Source organism: Elephas maximus, chromosome 19, assembly GCF_024166365.1.
Source record: "Elephas maximus indicus isolate mEleMax1 chromosome 19, mEleMax1 primary haplotype, whole genome shotgun sequence".
Taxonomy (NCBI): Eukaryota; Metazoa; Chordata; class Mammalia; order Proboscidea; family Elephantidae; genus Elephas; species Elephas maximus.
The window spans coordinates 68,751,088-68,771,082 of record NC_064837.1 but is presented as its reverse complement, the minus strand read 5'-3'; the positions used below and the strand labels follow the sequence as shown (position 1 = coordinate 68,771,082).

At 49.9% G+C, this 19,995-nt stretch overlaps 1 protein-coding gene across 1 annotated transcript in view; it reads left to right on the top strand.

The window, feature by feature from the left end:
• TIMP2 (TIMP metallopeptidase inhibitor 2) overlaps positions 1–19,447 on the top strand; it is a 56,491-nt gene extending 37,044 nt beyond the window's left edge. The window contains exons 2-5 of the mRNA XM_049859347.1: positions 6,238–6,338; positions 9,352–9,460; positions 16,242–16,366; positions 18,307–19,447. Coding sequence (XP_049715304.1) covers positions 6,238–6,338; positions 9,352–9,460; positions 16,242–16,366; positions 18,307–18,504 — 533 coding nt within the window. The 3' untranslated portion in view covers positions 18,505–19,447. The remainder of the gene's footprint in view (positions 1–6,237; positions 6,339–9,351; positions 9,461–16,241; positions 16,367–18,306) is intronic.
• The last annotated feature ends 548 nt before the right edge of the window (positions 19,448–19,995 follow it).

Genomic DNA, 19,995 nt, shown 5'->3' with positions numbered 1-19,995 from the left:
CTAGCCTGCTGAATCGCTGTGCATCGGAGTCGACCCGACAGTGGGCTTTGAACCATACGATTCACTCATCTGAAATACACGATTCATTTTAAACATGTTCAAGAGCTGCATAACTGTTGCCACAATCAATCTTAGAATGTTTTCATCTCCCAAAAAGTAACCTGTGCTCGTTAGCAGTCACTTCGCATCCCACCCCCAAGCCTAACCCGTTGCCGTTGAGTCAGTTCCTACTCATAGCGGCCCCATGACAGAGCAGAACTGCCCCATAGGTTTTCCAAGACTGTGACTTTTATAGGACCAGATTGCCAGGTCTTTCTCCCACGGAGCCTCTGGGTCGGTCCAAAACTGCTGACCTTTGGGTTAGCAGCCGAGTGCTTAACCACTGCACCACCAGGGCTCCTCCTCAAGCCTTAGGCAACACCTAATCTATTTTCTGTTTCTACAGATTTGCCTGTTCTGGCCATTTCATACAAATGGAATCATCCAATATGTGATCTGTCGTGTCTGGCTTCTTTCGTGCAGCGTAGTGTTTCCCAAGGTCACCCATGTCACAGAGTGTGTCGGAACTTGGTTACTTTTTCATGGTTGAATAATATTCCATTGTGTGGCTGTGTCATATTTTCTTTATCCATTCATTAGTTGATAGGCACTTGGGTTGGTTTGTTTGTTTCACTTTTTCATGCCTTGATTTTAGTTTCTTCCCAGATTCTTTTTGTCTCTTTGCTTTTCCCTGTCCTTTAAGTGATTAGGGGGAGGAGCCCTGGTGGTGCAGTGGTTAAGTACTTGGCTGCTAACCAAAAGGTCAGCAGTTTGAACCTACCAGCCGCTCTGAAGGAGAAAGATGTGGCCATCTACTTCTGTAAACATAACGGCCTTGGAAACCCTATGGGGCAGTTCTACCCTGTCCTGTAGGATCATTATGAGTTGGGATCAACTTGACAACAGTGGGCAAGTGGTTGGGGACTCGGAGGGCCTGTCTCTCACTTGGCGTGACCCCCTTTCCTCCAAGTTCTTAGTGGTCCATCTGGAGCTCACGGTGAGGACCGTGGCCTTGGGTGCAGGAAACTTGTTTCCGGAGAGTTCTGTTTGCCTCCTTCCCAATCCTCCATGGAAACTTGGAAACAGGGTGCTTCCGTTTTTCTGTCCATTGTGCGTTTTCTCTTCTGGATGGAACAGTCCTAGAAGGCAAGGTCTGTTAACTGAAGGTCCTTCAGGGAACCTCCCACCCCACACCCTATACCCCTTTCTCCCCTTGCTGTTCCCCTTGGGCAACCCAGGGAGCCCATGCTTTCAAGATCACCCTGGAAAGGCCACCTAACCCCCAAGCTCTGTGTTTGGCATGGCAGACCATCTGCCGCTCTGGCCTCATACCTGGGGGAGAGGCTGAGGGTCTGCAACCCGCAGCCACAGCTGGCTGAGGTCCACTTTGCTGCCACCCCAGCTCTCCCCTCCTGGGGCCCATGCATATTGTTATTCAGTCTCCTGCATTCAACTTAAGGAGACCTGGCGGCACACCAGTTAAGCACTCAGCTGCTAATCGAAAGGTTGGTGGTTTGAACCCACCCAGTGGCTCTGCAGGAGGGAGACCTGGTGATCAGCTTCCGTAAAGGTGACAGCCTAGGAAACCCTGTGGGGCCGTTCTACCCTGTCACGTACGGTCACTATGAGTTGGAATCGATTCGGTGACATCTAACAACAACATTATTCAACTTGCCTGGGTGGTTCTCTGCCTGTGATGGATTCATTTGGTAAAGCTGTGTGCGTGCCCTCCCACCCAAGCTCACATGCTTGCCCCGGACAGGTACCACCTTCCTAGCAGGCTGCCATGCAGTCCCTTGGTCTGCGGACAGGTGTGTACTGACGCACGCTGTCCTCCCTGCGACTCAGCCTCATGTCTGGGTGGCGCTGATGTGCTGGGAAAGGTTCTGTAGGACTGGTCCTTCTCTGCTTCTTTCACTTCTCTCCTTCCTTCACATAACTTCTCGTTTTGCAAAATGGGGCAGGAGGTTCTCACCCAACGTTCAGGGACCCTGACGAATCTGAATTCTTGTTGTGCGAGGGCAGACTGAGACAGCCCAGCTGGGGGTGGGGATTGCTCCCAGTCTCTACCCACCCCACCTTGACCTCTCCAAGCATCTGGCAGCGTCAGCGACAGCTGGCTTTCTGGTCCGAACTCCAAGTCTACCCTGGACCCTTGATCCAACCAGTTACTGATTTTCTGACATTTTAAAAAAGGAAAGTGGGTCATCCAGAGCCCCAAATCAAGGCGAACACATTAAGAGGCTGCAGCAAACCCTAGTGCTGCGTGTTGATTTTGCATGCCGACTGGGACTGGCCTCTCTGTACCTGAGCAGCGTGACACAGCCTTCCAGGAGTGGGAGAGTTAGCGCCCTCCTTTGCTGCAGTGAGGCACCTGGATGGCACAAATGGTTTGTGCTCAGCTACTAACTAAAGGTTCAAACCCACCGAGTGGCACCGCAGAAGAAAGGCCTGGTGACCTGCTTCCATAAAAAGATTTTAGCGCCAAGAAAACTCTATGGAACAGTTCTACTCTGTAACGCATGGGGTCACCATAAGTCAGAATTGACTCGGTGGTAATGTATTTGGTTTAGTTTTTTTGTTGTTTTTTCACTGCCAGGCTATTTTCTGTTGTACTGAACGAGACATGCGTTAAACGCGTGCCAAGCATCACACATCCCATACATGAGCCTTCCTGATCCTCACAGCAACCCTCTGTCCTGGAGGTATTGTTATCATCCCCATTTCAGATGTGAGCAGCTGGGGCTCAGAGGAGTCAAGGGCTGAAGCAGGCTGGAGTGCTGAAACCACCGCTTCCAGTAAGGACTCGGAGCATAACTTTGTGGCTGTTTTAGGGAAATTCTTACTTATTCTCTGCTTGCCAGTTGTGTGTTTACTGAGGGTACAAATGGTGAATGTGCTTGGCTGCTAACAAAAAGGTTGGAGGTTCAAGTCCACCCAGAGGTGCCTCGGAGGAAAGTCCTGGTGATCTGTTTCCAAAAAATCAGCCATTGAAAACGCCGTGGAGCCCAGTTCTACTCTGCCACACATGGAGTCGCCGTGAGTCTCGGAGTTGACCGGGCAGCAGCTGGTTAACCGGGCTGTGCATCGAGCATTGTGCAAGACAGCGGACCGCTGAAAGGCAGTTCCAGGAAGGGTGTAGCAGCAGGGTACCGTTAAAATCCAGTGAAGTCCAGCAGCACTGCTCCTGGAGCCGTTGCTTCCATTGGATTTTGTGGGCTTGTTTAATAATGTGAACTGATGACTATGCTACGTGAATAGCAAACTTCTGACAAAGTTAACCTGGCACATTTCCAAACTGGCATCAACACTTTTCATGCAGCATTGTGATAAGGTATACGTTAGGCAGCTAGCAGGAGGATCCAAAGACAAACCTCACCTGGGCTGAGCTCCCAGCTCACAATTCTCAGGTTCAGTTCCGTTTGGCGGACGTTTAGTGAGCCTTGATTGTCCTGGGGTTACAATGTAGCCTTTGTCCACTGACAAGTTCCAGAGCCCTGAGCAGATGGGCATACAGGTGTTTACAGCAAAAGGGACGAGAGAGGAGGAGCATACCAAGTACTGTAGGAGGACAGAACTTCCCAGAGGAAGACAGGAAAGGACTACTTTAGCTGGGCTTTGAAGGATGAATAGGAGTTCTGTAGGCAGGGAGGAGAAGATGGCATTCGAGGTAGAAGGGACTTGCCTGCATAGAGGTGTGGACACATCTGGTGTGTTCAGGGCAGGGAAGTATTATGGTCTGGTGTAACTGCAGGAGTGGGGCCGTGAGTGGTGGAACAATGGCAGCTGGCTAACTGAACGGCAGGAGATCGTAAAGGGTCTCATATTTTTGGTGTACTGTGGGGAGTGGGTGGCCAGGGAGAATGTTTGAGCTGGGAGGGGCATGGCTGTAAAAAGATAATTGGTGGCAATGGGGGAGATGGCTTGGGGGAACAAGGCACTAGAAACGGGGACCTCTACCAAGGGCAAAGCCCTCTGGTCTGGGGTGGCCCACCCAGGGTGACCTTTACTAAAGGTAGCTTTGCAGGCTGGGCCTGGCCGAGCCTGGGAAGCAGAAACCTGCAGCTCCAGCCAGCAAGACTGAGCCCAACGGAAGAAGAAATAAGAATGGGGTTTGGACCTGGGAGGGGCAGTGGGGCTGTGATATGGGGTTTGGTGCCAGGCCAGGATCCAGACAGCATTTCTGGGGTCGAGGGGAATGGATGCAGATGGAGGACCCAGGTGCTGGGCTGCCCTGCCCCTGGAGGCAAAGACAGCCCTGGCCAAGGGCTCCCAAGAGATTCATGCTGACCACTTTGGATGTAGGGGTCCTCTGAGCCTGGCACGACGTGCTCTGTATTTCTCTTTTTTGCTCATATCCCCGTTAACATAACACTCACCCAGAGTAGCCCTGACTAACTGAGTTTGAAGGGCAAAGCTTTTAAAACCATGAAAGCAAGTCATGCGCTAACCTGATGAGCCTTGAAATGAAAAAAGGGAGGGCCTGCTCAGCCCAAGTGAGCATGGGAACTGCTGACCCGTGCGCTATTAGGTGTCCGGGAGTGGAGCAGAGTCCTGGCTTAATTGTCAGCAGAAAGCTGTAAAATGAGGGGCAAGATGTGGTGCATGACCCATCAGCAGCCTCTGGCTCCAGCGAACATTCCAGGACATTCTGGATCCTTCCCAGCCTGACTTGTGCCCTGCTCCTTTCTCTTTTGTCATGGTCCTAGATATTTTTCTTTCTGTTTGACCTCTGTTATTGGTGACTATCTCTTGGGTCTGCCAGCTAGGCCTGTAGGTATCCCCTAACCCAAATGGAGATAAAAATTTTTGACCCTTCCTCTGCCATGCCCTGATAGAACATGTGTTATAAAGAATCATTTTTGGACATTTTCTGGGGAAACTTTCAGGACAGATTAGGAGGGCAGCAGGATAAACCTTTTAGATTTAAGACCCCAAACCTAAATACAGTGGGGCTCCTTTAAGGCAGGTAACTATCCCTTCTGCCCTCAGCCAGAAAAAGCCTGTTTGCCTATAGTTCGTGAAGTGGAGGTGGGGTGGGGCCCCCACCTGTCCTTAACTGAACGATCAGGATTGCAGGCCAGTTCATTGGTTTACTGCTCCCCCCAGCCACGCTGGTGGCACAGTGGTTAAAGAGATCAGCTACTAAACGAAAGGTCAGCAGCTCGAACCCACCAGCCACTGCGTGGGAGAAAGATGTGGCAGTCTGCTTTCATAAAGATTACAGCCTTGGAAACCCTATGGGGCAGTTTTCCTCTGTCCTATTGGGTCGCTATGAGTCAGAATTGAATTGACATCCTTGGGTTTGGTTTTGGTTTCCCCCAGTAAACCCGTATTGGAGGAGATGTACAAGAACCCTGGAGCACACAAGCTCCCATCAACAGAGCAGTTTTGGTCAAGCCAATCACTGCCCCACGATTATAGAAACATCAAGTTGCTGATAAGGAGGGACCCAGATCCCTGGTTTTGTGCCACTGTTGGTAAAGAGGGTTTTTGTTGAAGAATCGTAGAGTTAGAAACGGTCTTAGGAGCTGTCCCTTCAGCTGGTATGGCATCAGATGCCATGCTGGGGGCTGGGAACATCTTACCCCTCATTTTACAGCCCCTAGACGAGGGGGAAGGAGCCTGGGTAGAACAACAGTTAAGCACTTGGCTGCTAACCAAAAGGTCCGCAGTTTGAACCCACCCAGCTTCTCCATGGGAGGAAGACCTGGTGATCTGTTCTCGTAAAGTTCACAGCTAGAAAACCCTGTGGGGAAGTTCTGCTCTGTCACATGGGGTCATATGAGTCAGAATCGACTTGACAGCCATGGGTTTTTGGTTTTGCTTTTTTTAGTGAGGAGTAAGGAGCCCTGGTGGTGCAGTGGTTAAGCACGTGGCTGCTAACTGAAAGGTTGGCAGTTGGAACCCACCCAGAGGCTCTGTGGGAGAACGGCCTGGCGATCTGCTTCCATAAGGATTACAGCCTGGGAAGCGCTATGGGGCAGTTCTACTCTGTAACACATGGGGTTGTTATGAGTTGGAATTGACTCAAGAGGACACCCAATAACAGATGATGGGTAGGCTCCCTCTCACCTCTCTGACTCCCTCCAGCACCCCCTGTAGGCCTGGAGGCTTCACCACTCCTCGGAGCAGGACTGTCGGTCTTGTGGGAACTCCTAACCCTAACCCTCTCCTGTGTGTCTTTGTATCTTGCAGTGATCAGGGCCAAGGCGGTTAGCGAGAAGGAGGTGGACTCTGGGAACGACATCTATGGCAATCCCATCAAAAGGATTCAGTATGAGATCAAGCAGATAAAGGTAATGCTAGCCACTCCCTTGAGCAGAGCTGGAGGGTGCTGGAGGGTTTGCAGCAAGGCCAGATCCTCCCTAAAGAGGCCTGAAGATGATACTAAAGTGCTCAGTCTTCTTGCAAGGGGCTGCTGGGTCCCTGGGACACAGCCCAGCAACCCCTAGGGGCAGAAAGCAAGACCCTCCAACCACAAATAGATCCAATTTCCCTTAGCCAATAAATGACTGGAAAAAAAAAAAGTTGTGTGGAAATGGTGTGTTCCCATCGACCTACGTTATTTCAGAAATGTGTTACCTTAATGCCCATGGATAATAACTCAGCTGAATCGCCTTAGCTTTAAGTTGCCAAGTTCACGATAGCAATTCTGGAATGTTCCATGAGTGCCTCTCATTGGCTCTGATGCTGTAGGGGTTCAGACGTGGCGAGGACTTGGTTGTTGCCTCTGGGAACCTACAGTTGAAGTGAGTATTTGACCTAAGTAGCCCCAAACAGCTGCTTGTAGTCTAGACTTCCCTTGGCTTTAATCCTAAAAAAAAATCCTAAAGGGAAGAGGAATTCCTCTTGAGAAAGGAGATTCCTGTGGACTAGTGTTGTTAGGGGCAGCTTCCTGAAAGAGGAGAGTTAGGGAAGAAATGGAGGCTGTAGCCTGGGAAGTTAGAAGATATGTGTCTTAGTCATCTAGTGCTGCCATAACAGAAATACCACAAGTGGATGGCTTTAACAAAGAGAAATTTATTTTCTCATAGGCTAGTAGGTTACAAGCCTAAATTCAGGGTGTTGGCTCCAGGGGAAGGCTTTCTCTCTCTGTTGGCTCTGGAGGAAGGTCCTTGTCATCAGTCTTCCCCTGGTCGAGGAGCTTCTCAGGTACAGGGACCCCATGTCCAAAGGAAGCGCTCTGCTCCTGGTGCTGCTTTCTTAGTGGTATGAGGTCCCCCAACTCTCTGCTTGCTTCCCTTTCCTTTTATCTCTTAAGAGATAAAAAGTGGTGCAGGCCACACCCCATGGAAACTGCCTTTACTTTGGATCAGGGATGTGACCTGGGTAAGGATGGTGTTACAATCCCACCCTAAACCTTTTAACACAAAATTACAATCACAAAATGAAGGAAAACCACAGAATACTGGGAATCATGGCCTAACCAAGTTGATACACACATTTTTGGGGGGACATAATTCAATCCATGACAACGTGTTATGCCACATGGGAATGAGATGGGGCATGAGTCAGGGTGGCCGAATGAGGTAGAGGTTGTGGGATGGTTGTTAGTTTTTGAGAGTTGTCTGTGTTCAAGGACATACGGGAAGAAACCCATGTTTGCCAGAGAGACAGAGAGATTGAAGTCGTGGAAGAGCTTGGGTTAGGAGGTTGAAAGGATGGGACCCTTCCAACTGGGGCAGGTGGGCCAGTGCTACTCTCCTTGGCAGTAACTAATTGGTCTACAGGGGAGAAGACAATTCTAGGCTGCAGGTAGAAGGACAGCTTTGTAACATGGCAGCATTTGTAAATGTTGATATTTTTTTGTCACAAAAATAAAAAGTACTAGACAATAAATGTTGATAGCTTATAGAAAGAAGCCAAGGTGATCATCAAAAGGTCAATGAAATGCATAGTAATTAAACATCCGTCACTACACAGTCCCTCAGTGCCTAAGTCTCTTTAAAGGGAATCTCTGCTCTTACAACCTCATTAAGGAGTCATGGAAAGACAGGTGATAGCCAAGGAAGTGTTCTTTAGCCCCTTGGAGAAAGAAGTCATTTAATATAGAACGTTGTTGTCACATCAACATGACATGTCTTGGTATGTGTTGGAGCCTAGTTATTGCAAAGCTTGTTTGACGTGACCTTAAAGATGACCCAGCTCCATTTCGGTTTCCTTACTGAAACTCTCAAAAAAAAGAAAAAAAAGCTATTAACCTTGGAGTCCTGAGGAAGTTCAAGTGGAATTGTGAAGCCCCTGAGCTTCTAAATTCTGTCTTCCCAGCTTTTTGTTTGTGTGGTCCTAGAGGGTCTGCGTGCTTTCTCTTCCTGACTCCTCTCCATCCTAGAGAAGAAAACTCTAGGCTTCAGGTGGAGGGAAAGCTGTGTAACAGGGTAGCAGTTGTAACTGTCAATATTTAATCGACACCTCTCTTTCCCCCTTCTCCCCAGGGCATGGGCACAAGCACATACACAGCTTCCATGGGGTTACACCCCCGAAAGCCAGGGTGGAGGGCAGCTCTCAGGCCGACCTCATGTCCCCGCCTGTCCTGCCCCACAGTGGGGGCAGCAGGAACTCCCTGGCTTGGCTCTCTTCCTGCCCAGGGTCCTGAAATAGTGCACCCCTTCACCCTGGCAGTGTGTGCGTTCCTAAGAGGCTGTTAGTAAATCAGGTGTGGGGAGTCTAACCCTGCTCGTCCATGGGATCCATCCTAATTCCAGTGGCCTCTCTGCTCCCACCTGTCAAGTAGTCAATGTTCAATCAGCCTTCCCAAGAACATGCAAATGTAGTGCTTCCTCGGAGTCCCTGGGTGGTGCAAACCGTTAATGCACTCGGCTGCTAACAGAAACGTTGGAGGTTCAACTCCACCCAGAGGTGCGTTGGAAGAAAGGCCTGGTGATCTCCTTGCAAAAAAATCAATCATTGAAAGCCCTATGGAGCACAGTTTACTTTGACACACATGGGGTCACCATGAGTTAGAATCCTTACCTTGGAAATTGCTTTTTTTTTTTTTTAGTGGTTCCCCATTTTGGGTCAGAATCACCTGGAAGTATACGTCTGAAATGACCTCATTCTCAGATGGGTAGTCTGAGAAAGTTCCCTCCAGGTGACTATTACGCCTACCCTACTGAGAGTCATTCGTAGTAGAGATGGCCGTCCCCAGCCTGTCCCCTCTGTATCTTCTGTCCTCCTTTGTTGGGCCTTCCTCCTTTGCTGGCAATATGGCGGTGGAGGCGGGGCCGCCCCGTCATGCTCTGGTGGGAATGGAACCCTCTGGCTGACAGCCTGGCTCCTGCTGATGTTGCCTCATCCGCTCTTTTTCAGATGTTTAAAGGGCCTGACAAGGACATAGAGTTTATCTACACTGCCCCCTCCTCGGCCGTGTGCGGGGTCTCGCTGGACATTGGAGGAAAGAAGGAGTATCTCATTGCAGGTGTGTATGTGAGTGGTGCTCAGGCTGGAGACCATAGCAGATCTGGGCTCCCGCTGTCAGGAAGTACACACACGTTCCCACAGGGAGAAGGGGAGACAGAAAGAGACACGAGAGAAAATAAAAGACAGGCTTTATTTGTGGGGATGTACGGATGGCGAGTGAGTGCGTCAGGAGGTACAAAGAGGAAGAGACTCATGCAGACTGAAGGATCTAGATGACTTAGCAGTGGGAGAGGCGTTGACCTTGGCCATGGAGAGAGAGGGCAGTCACCGCAGTGGCCAATGAATGGGGTGAAAATTTGTGTAATTGATCCTTGGGTAATGTCCTCTCTGTTCCTCGAAGTGCCCACACCCAGCAAATGCTTCCTAGGGTTTCTTCGTTGCTACATCAAGACTTCTCTGTCCCCTTCTTGAAGATAGCAACCTTTGTTGTGCATTTTAAACAACTTCATTAAGATTTAATTCACACGTGGTGCCATTTGCCCATTTACCCATTTAAAGGGTACGGTGCACACCTGGGAAGCGGCATATCATTCCTATAATTCTCCAAAGCATTAAAGTTTTAAAAGATTGAAGTGCGTGTGTCATGGATTGAATTGTGCCCCCCCAAAATGTGTATAAACTTGGCCGGGCCATAATTCCCAGTATTGTATGGTGGTCCACCATTTTGTCATCTGTTGTGATTTTCCCATGTGTTGTAGATCCTGCCTCTATGAGGTTCATGAGGCAGGATTAGAGGTAGTTATATTAATGAGGCAGGACTCAATCTACAAGATTAGATTGTGTCTTAAGTCAATCTCTTTTGAGATCTAAAAGAGAGAAGCTAACAGAGAGACAGGGGGACCTCATAACACCAAGAAACAAGAACCGGAAGAATAGCGTGTCCTTTGGACTCAGGATCCCTGTGCTGAGAAGCTCCTCGACCCTGAAGATCGAATGCAAGGGCCTTCCTCCAGAGCTGTCAGAGAGCAAGACTTCCCCTGGAGCTGACACCCTGAATTCAGACTTCTAGCCTCCTAGACTCAGAGGATAAACTTCTTTTTGTTGAAGACATCCACTTGTGGTATTTCTGTTATAGCAGCACTAGATAATTAAGGCAGCCTGTGATAAGGAGGCTGGTCCCCAAACGAATGTACATGCGCTGACGAGGGTAGACAGTGAAAATGCAGGTCAACCCGATGGCGTCCACAGGGCCCCACCAGCACACTTCAGTCCTTTAGCCACTAAGACCAAAACCTATTGCCGCTGAGTTGACTCCAACTCATAGTGAACCTATAGGACAGAGTAGAACTGCCCCATAAGGTTTCCAAGGAGCAGCTGCTGGATTAGAACTGTGGACCTTTTGGTTAGCAGCCATAGCTCTGAACCACTGTGCCACCAGGGCTCATTGAGCCATTAGCAACAGTTAAAATACTAAGCCAAATGATGGATGAGTTTCCACTACCAATTTATGATGCTGAAGACTTTATGGGTTTTTTTGGTACAAAAAAAGAATTTATTCTTTTGAGACATAAGATACAGTAAACTTCCAGATGTTTATAATTGCTCTTTCTAGTACAGATCCAATAAACTGTGTTATAAAACATACTAAAAAAACCCATTGCCTTGGAGTCAATTCTGACTCCTAGCAACCCTATAGGACAGAGTAGAACTGCCACATAGGGTTTCCAAAGAGCAGCTGGTGCATTTGAACTGCCGACCTTTTGGTTAGCAGCCAAGCTCTTAACCACTGCACCACCAGGGCTCCATAAAACATAACTGACACATATTATTTTTTTTTTGCATTTATTTAAAAAAAATTTAGTGTACTAACTTATCTTTTTTTCTTGTTTTATGCATTCTTGGGTCTTCTTTTTTGTCAGTGTTCTTTTGCATCTTATACTAATTTATATCTATGAGAGTTGTTCAAAATACTGTATCATATCTAGGTTCTTTTAAATAGCTTTTCATTTAAGTTACTTGTTTTCTTGACTTTTTTTTTTTTCTCATAAGCCAATTTTTACGATTTTATTCCTTTTATACAACTTCAATTCCAGCAGCATTCTGTTTTTGTTTTACATGTTTCAAGTTTGGCTTCTCCCTTTTTTGTAAGTCTTTTTACAGTTCAGATTTTTTTTTTCATTTCTTAAGAATTGTAGAGTTTTTTTTTCCCCTTGTACTTTAGATGAAGGTTTACAGAACAAACTAGCTTCTCATTAAACAGTTAATACACATATTGTTTTATGACATTGGTTAACAACCCCATGACATGGAAGACTTTATGTTTTTGACACAAGGGCATTTGCTAACCAAAAGATCAACAGTTTGAATCCACCAGGTGCTCCTTGGGAACTCTATGGGGGCAGTTCTACTCTGTCCTGTAGGGTCGCTATGAGTCGAACCGACCGATGGCAGTGGGTTGGGTTTGGTTTCGTCTTGGAAGGAAGAAAAGAATCCTGAAGCAAAGCGCTAGGGACTGTTACAAGCTAAAGTTCAAGTATGGCAAGAGAAAAAAAGAAGAACGACACCTTGTGGCGCCGGATGCAAAAGAGGCCTGCAACACTTCCCTAAAATGCAGGATGAGAACCCTGCAGAAATCAGCACTTAGACTCCCTTGTCTAAGATCCCCTCTGCACAGCCCGTGGCCTGCAAATGTGCTTTGTTCCGTCCCCAGAAGGAAGTGTGGCAAGCCTGAAAGCTCACCACAACTAAGAAAGATGAGATTTCTCCAGCGGTGGACCCGTTGCAGGGAAACTCAGGAGGAGACCGTGCAGCAAGCTGGCCCGCCACCTGCCTTAAAAACATAGTGCATGCTTTCCACGGTGTCAGTTGTGCATCTCTTCTTGGCAAGTTCAATGTGAAAGACACTTCGATTAATGGCTAAACAAGGACCCCGGAAAGGTCCTCAGATGTACAGTGGAATTGGTCCAGGCACAGATGCTGTTGTACTGCCAGTGTTCCCCTCCGGATTGCTTTGCTGATCATTTTCCCTATTTCTTTGTTATTGCTGTTGTTAGGTGCCATCGAGTCTATCCTGACTCATAACAGCACCATGTGACAGAGTAGAACTGCCCCCGTGGGGTTTTCTTGGCTGTAATCTTTCCGGGAGCAGATCACCAGGTCTTTCTCCCACAGAGCAAGCCATTGGGTGGGTTCAAACAGCCAACCTTTCAGATAGCAGCCGAGCTCCTAACCATTTGCGCCACCACGGCTCCCTCAGAGAAATACTTGCAAACATGTAACTCTACAGAATAACAGAGCCCCATCAGGGGAGACTCCGCAGCACAGGCTCTCCCAGCGGCTCTCTTTCCCAGCGACTCCTGACCATATGGATGTGCTTTGGAGCAGGAGATGAGGATAAGCAATAGCGTTAAACCCCAATTTCTGGCTTAGTTTGCGGGTGTAGTTAGAGTCATACATCAAACATTGTTTTCACTCATTCAAGGAAGGTTTTTTTTGCTGCCCGTTCTGGGAGAGACAGCGTGCCAGGTGCTGGGGTATCACGGTGGGCCAGACAGCCATGGTCGGCGCCTTTGATACTGGGGACACTACAAGCCGCGAGCATGATTTGTGCCGTCACTGCAGTCCCCAGTGGTGCTGCCTGAACCAGTAGACGCCCTCTCCTCAGCAGTGACCTTTCTCCCGTGCTTCCGGAAGCATCCAAGCTAGGGCTGGGGAAGAAGGGAGGAAAGGGAAGAAGGGATTCCGTCTGGCTACAGTGAGTTGGACTTCCTTGCATTTTCCAGCAGACCAAACAAAGCAAAGATAAATAGGAATCTCAAGATCCCCACTCAAAAATAAACAGCTCCTCCCTAAAAAAAACAGCTCCCCCCCCCGGAAAAGTGTACAATTCATTGGTTTTTAGCATATTCACAGACGTGCAACCATCACCACAGTCAGTATTAGGACATTTTCATCACCCCAAAAAGCAACCCCGTACCCATTATCACCCCCCATCTTCCCTTCTCCCCCACCCCATCCCTAGACAACCTCTGAGCTACTTTCTGTCTATAGATTTCCCTGTTGTGGAAATTTCACATAAACGGAATCATACTACATGTGGTCTTTTGTGTCTGGTTTCTTCCACTTAGTATAATGTGTTCAAGGTTCATCCATGTTACAGCATGTATCAAACTCCATTTCTTTGTCTTGCCGAATAATATTCCGTTATATGCATAGACCACATTTTGTTTGTCCATTGAGGGGCATTTGGGTTGTTTCCACCTTTTGGCTATTATGGATAATACTACTATGAACATTCACGTACAAGTTTTGTGTGGGTATGTGTTTTCATTTCTCTCGGGTATATACCTAGGAGTGGAATTGCTGGGTCATATGGTAATTCTGTGTTTAACTGAGGAACTGCCAGACTGCTTTCCAAAGTGGCTGTACCGTTTTATGGCCCAATAGCTGTTATTTTGAAAAAAATAAAAAAAAATAGGGTTGTGGGGTTGAGATCACCTGTCATGCAAAGATCTTTCAGTGGTACCAATACCATGATAACTACAGAGAAGGTGGAAGGACCAGAGGAGGCAACACCATGATGACACAGAGAAGGTGGAAGGACTGGAGGTGCCAGCACCATGATGACCCAGAGAAGGTGGAAGGACTGGAGGGGCCAACACCATGATAACAAAGAGAAGGTGGAAGGACCGGAGGAGGCAATACCATGATGATACAGAGAAGGTAGAAGGACCGGAGGAGGCAATACCATGATAACAGAGAAAGTGGAGGGACCAGAGGTGCCAACACCATGATGACACAGAGAAGGTGGAACGACCAGAGGAGGCAGCACCATGATAACAAAGAGAAGGTGGAAGGACCAGAGGTGCCAACACCATGATGACCCAGAGAAGGTGGAAGGACTGGAGGTGCCAACACCATGATAACTACAGAGAAGGTGGAAGGACCAGAGGAGGCAACACCATGATAACACAGGGAAGGTGGAAGGACCAGAGGAGGCAACACCATGATAACACAGGGAAGGTGGAAGGACCAGAGGTGCCAGCACCATGATGACCCAGAGAAGGTGGAAGGACTGGAGGTGCCAACACCATGATGACCCAGAGAAGGTGGAAGGACCAGAGGTGCCAGCACCATGATGACACAGAGAAGGTGGAAGGACCGGAGGAGGCAACACCATGATGACCCAGAGAAGGTGGAAGGACTAGAGGTGCCAACACCATGATGACACAGAGAAGGTGCAAGGACCGGAGGAGGTGCAGAGGCTGCGGGACCTTGTACATAACGCATTGCAGCTGTTTAGGGCGGGTTCCCAGGGCCGCTCAGCGTGGGTACAGAGAGAAGCCCACTGGCATTCAGCATTGGCTCTGTCTCTTTTTTATGCATTCTTGTATTTGCTAATTTTTTTAAAATTATGAGCATCCATTACGTTTATAATGAATCCTGGTGACTCGAGAGTTAAGTGCTTGGCTAAGTGAAAGTTTAGTGGTTGGAACCCACCCAGCGGCTCTGCAGGAGAAAGATCTGGCAATCTGCTTCCATAAAGATTTCAGCCTAGGAAACCCTATTGGGCAGGTCTACTCTGTCACATGGGGTTGCTATGAATCAAAATTGACTCAACAGCACCCAACAACATTACATTTATAATTAGAAAAATAAAATCTGGAAAGAGGGGAAAGGGGACAGACCCACCCATGCAGGATCTTATTACCCAACAAATCTAGTGTTTCCAGTTTTCTGAGGCTTGTTTTTGTCGTGGTTGGTGAGGACCAGCCCTGGCTCTCCCAGCTCAGTCTCCTCACACTGCCCTCTAGGGGCTGCCTGGCCAAACTGCAGAGCTGCAGAAAACAGTCCCAAGGACGTTAGACACTCAGAAGCTTTGCCAAGCAAAGGTGCTCAGGATCCAGCCAGGTTCTCTGTCTGCTGCCTGGGGAATCACTCATGGTCTCTGCCCCTGAGCCCCATGCTGGCAAGCGTGTCCCTGACAACGTACCATTGTAGCAGGAGTGATGGCTGTGAAATGACCAACCCCGCACTCCCTAGACTCTGCCATTCACTGGAATACACTGTTTATCCTTTTTCTCCTGCTTGGCTGACGCTAGGAGCCCTGGTGATGCAGTGGCTAAAGTGCTCTGCTGCTGACTGAAAGGTAGCTGTTTGAACCCACCAGCTGCCCCGCGAGAGAAAGATGTGATAGCTTCCATAAAGCCTTGGAAACACCGTGGGGGCAGTTCTCCTCTGTCCTATTGAGCCACTTCGAGTCAGATTTGACTCGATGGCAGTGGGTTTGGGGTTTTTTTGAGTGTGAGGGTTTCATCACAAATCTGATATCTTCAGGAAAGGAAGGGAGGGAGCTGAGTCAGGAGTCTCAGGTACAAGAAACAACCGGTGCCCCGCCTCCGCTCCAGCCCGCCTCCGCTCATCCCGAGTAGGGGACGTTAGAGCAGATATCCATTTTTTTTTTTAATTCCATGCTTATGCTGTTCCCAAGTTCAGCATCAGGTGGAAGAACTGCCTGTGGACAAAATATTTGGCAAAAGCAAAGTGGTTTACAAAAATACAGTCTACATACAGTCGGGCTGGCGTTTGTGTGTGAATGTGTGGGTATGCAGGAATATTGGAAGGACAGGCATCAAAACGTGAGCTGAAGGTGATGGAAGTCGGAAGCTTTTTCCCCTTTATTCTTTCCCGCATTTTCCAAATTTTGTACAGGGAGCACTCATTACTTTTACGCTCAGAAACAACCCACAGGATTGCTAGAAGTAAACCTCAACACCCGAGGGGGGCGGGAAAAGGTAGCCGTGTACCTGGCCCTGAGTTCGTGCCGCTCTGTCTCGCAGGTAAGGCAGAGGGGAACGGCAAGATGCATATCACCCTCTGTGACTTCATCGTGCCCTGGGACACCCTGAGCGCCACCCAGAAGAAGAGCCTGAACCACAGGTACCAGATGGGCTGTGAGTGCAAGGTAAGCAAGCTCCCTCCCTGGGGCCTCACCTGCCCCACACCTGCCGCAGGCTGCATGTGGACAGCTGGGATGTGGTCCCTGGCTTGGGGTGGGGGGGTTTCTCTCTCTCTTGGTCCCGGGGCTGTGGGGAGAGTGTGGCTTCCCCACTAGCGAGGCCGTCTGGCTGGGGGTGGCCCTAAGCCCTGGCGAGCACTGTGGGTACTGGGAGGTAAGGGTCCGGGTGTGTGAGCAGGCTAAGGTAGCCACGTAGTCTGTGGCCTGCTGCTGCTGCTGCTGCTGCTTTGGGAACGTGGAGCTCAGGAAGGCTCCTCTCCAGCCTTCACTGACTTCACCTGTTGAGTCATTCATTCGGCTTGTCTTTGAGCACCTGGGCTGCAGAGGGGTGGGTGCTTGGGAGAACATGGCCCTATGGGTATTCTCTGCAGAAGTGGAAATGCCAAACACCTGTGTGCCTGTGTGAGCCCCCCCCCCCAGCCCCCCACGACACTTTGCTAGCATCCCAGCCATTTCCACTCAAGATTCCTGTAAACATGGGGTCTGTGTGTCAAGAGCAGCTAAGCGCCTGCCCCCTTCTCGAAACTGGCCCAGAGCTTTTGCCCGGCACAGATGAGACACAGGTGAGGCAGGGTCGAAGCTTAGACATGGCTAGAGGAGGTGGGGCCGCCCAGGCTCCCAGAATCAGACTCTGTCATCTCCCAGCACCCTCCCGTCGTTACCAATCCCCGCCAGCACAGGAGCCAAACCTGGGTACCAGGCACCCCACTGTGGGCTCTGGGGCCAGAGAGTGCCCGCTGGGCCAAGCACCGCCTGTTATTGAAGCTGTGGGGTTGTTCTGTGCCTCTCAGAGCTTCTGCTGTTGGGGACTGTGGCCACACCCGTCCCTCAGCTCCCTTGCTGCTGTCTGAGTCGGAGAGCGGTCAGAATTCGAATGTGAGTTGTGCCCTCATAGTCTCCAGGCTCACACGTGTCAGGCAGAACTCCTGTGTGCCCAATCTGAGACCAAAAGTGCAGGCATTCTTTTTACGTGGTCAGGCAGCCTGAGATTCCTTTGTGAAAATGCTACTTGTTGATGGCCTCAGAGCCACTTGCTGGCAGTCTACGCTTGAGGACAAGGTACACCTTTTACGTGGCTAGCACCTGACTCCAGGAAATCTAAGGTGCTTTATTATTGCTATGGAGCCCTGGCAGTGCCATGGTTAAGAGCTTGGCTGCTAACCAAAAAGGCAGCAGTTTGAATCCACCAGCCACTCCTTGGAAACTCTATGGGGCAGTTCTACTCTGTCCTATAGGGTCACTATGAGTCAGAATTGACTCAATGGCAACAGGTTTGGTTTTGGGTTTATCATTGCTATTGGGAGCAGTGGTAGTCCAGTAGCCGAGTCCTCACCTTCCGTGCAGGAGACCTGGGTTTGACTCCTGGCCAATACACCTCATGAACAGCCACCACCCATCTGTCATTGGAGGCTTGTGTGTTGCTATGACGCTGAACAGACTTCAGCAGAGCTTTGAAACTAAGTCAGACTAGGAAAAAAGGCCTGGTAATCTGCTTCCAAAATTTCGCCACTGAAAACCGTGCAAATCACAGTGGTCCCATCCTGTTGTGCATGGGGTCGCCATGAGTCGGGGGCCAACTCTCTGGCAGCTAACAATGACATTATTGTTGTTGTTATTATTGAACCCCCAGGAGGATGGAGGTAAGTGGAAGCCATGGTCATGGTCAGAGAAGGTAGACAAGGTGGCCCAAAATGGAGACCCACTGGCTGGAGGGGGTGCAGCAGGCAGGGAGGGGGGTGTGCTGGAGACAGTCTGCATAGGCTCCCACTCCAGACCCCACTGCTCCCTCAGGCGGCCACCTGCTGCTGCACCGGCCCCATCTCCCCCAACCTTCCCACGGGTATCAGGGACAGCCCATGCTAAGGCCTTCCCCCGTGTCCCCCCAGATCACGCGCTGCCCCATGATCCCGTGCTACATCTCCTCACCGGACGAGTGTCTCTGGATGGACTGGGTCACGGAGAAGAACATCAACGGGCACCAGGCCAAGTTCTTCGCCTGCATCAAGCGGAGCGATGGCTCCTGTGCCTGGTACCGTGGCACCGCGCCCCCCAAGCAGGAGTTTCTTGACATCGAGGATCCATAAGCGGGCCACAAACCCTGTGGCCAACGAGAAGCCTCCGAGAGTTTAGACTGGTCCAGCTCTGACATCATTCCTGGGAACAGCATGAAAAACAGTCGTCCGAGGGGAGCCCAAATTAGCGTGCTTTCTGCCCCACCCCATTTTCCCTTTCAACCCGGTTGTGCATCTGGAGGGAGAGGTGGGCCGGGGTCTCACCCCACACCGCATCCCCCGGCCTAAACATCTCAGTCTTCAGGCTTGGGGTGTGGGGTGGGACACACGGACATCCCTCCCAGGCCCCGTCTTGGCGCTGTGACTGGCGCTGAGTGGGTAGCACCTGGGGGAATCCCTAGCCTGGAAATGCGCATTTTGCAGAAACTTTTGAGGGTCGTTGTGAGACTGTGTAGCAGGCCTACCAGGCCCCTTTCATCTTGAGAGGGGCATGTCCCTCGTTTCATGCAGCTTCCACCCCCCCGTGTCCCCAGAGTGGCAGGCCCCACCCCTTGCCTGTGCCCTCCTTTCTGCCCTGCAACACCCCCAAATCCAAGAGAGACCCTGGAACCAGTTGGCTTGTTCTTGAAAGAGACCCAAACCCCTCAATCACAGAATTCCGGTGGGAGCCTCAGTTGGGGCCATGGAGAGGCATGGGAGCAAGTAGCCCCCACCGAGCCACATGTGAGCTTCGCCAGGTCATTTCAGCCCCATACTCCCTCCATGTACACACACACACACACACACACACACACACACACACACACACACACACACACACACACACACCCCTTAGTGGGAACCTGCGTGATTCTACCCCTTGGGCAGGGTCTTGGACAGACGCTTGGCTGGTCCCTAGAGTTCATTCCTGAGGTCACTCCCGCTGCCTCCCCCTGGAACTGGGAGACTAGATTGAGTTGCAGGACTTGGCTCTGCCTGGGTTGGCTACGGTGGCGAGGGCCAGTTGTGGGACCCAGTTTGCACATCCTGAGGATGTGAACAGTTGAGTCCTGCTGGGTCCCTGGCACACCTCGGGGCCCTTCTGAGCAGATGCCCTGGGCTTAGCGTCATCCCCCGCAAAGATGGACCTGGGCTTAGCGTCATCCCCTGCAAAGATGGACAATTGCTGCTCTGGAGGTGAATTTCTGCAAGTAAAGTTAGCTAATGTCTCTTGCAGTCCTCCTGGGAAGGAAAGGAGATTGGAGGTGGGTTGCTGTGGTGAAACTCTTGTTTCTCGTTGGGCCTCCATGGCACTGGGGTGGTCTGCTTTTAGAAACATCTCACTTTTCGAAAGATTCATTTTCAGCTAATATGTGCACCCAAGTTGCTTACATTTCTTATATTACGAAGATCACCCCATGAAGAAATTTCCTAGGGAACTGGGGAATCTATGTGTTCCCTAAAAGCAATCCTTGATGCCAGCCATGGAGGTTAAGACAAGCAGCCCTTGCTCAATCACAATAAAGACCAATAAAGAGAATCTCCTTTTTCCTCCTCTTTGGGTTGTAAAGGTAAGATGCTCTG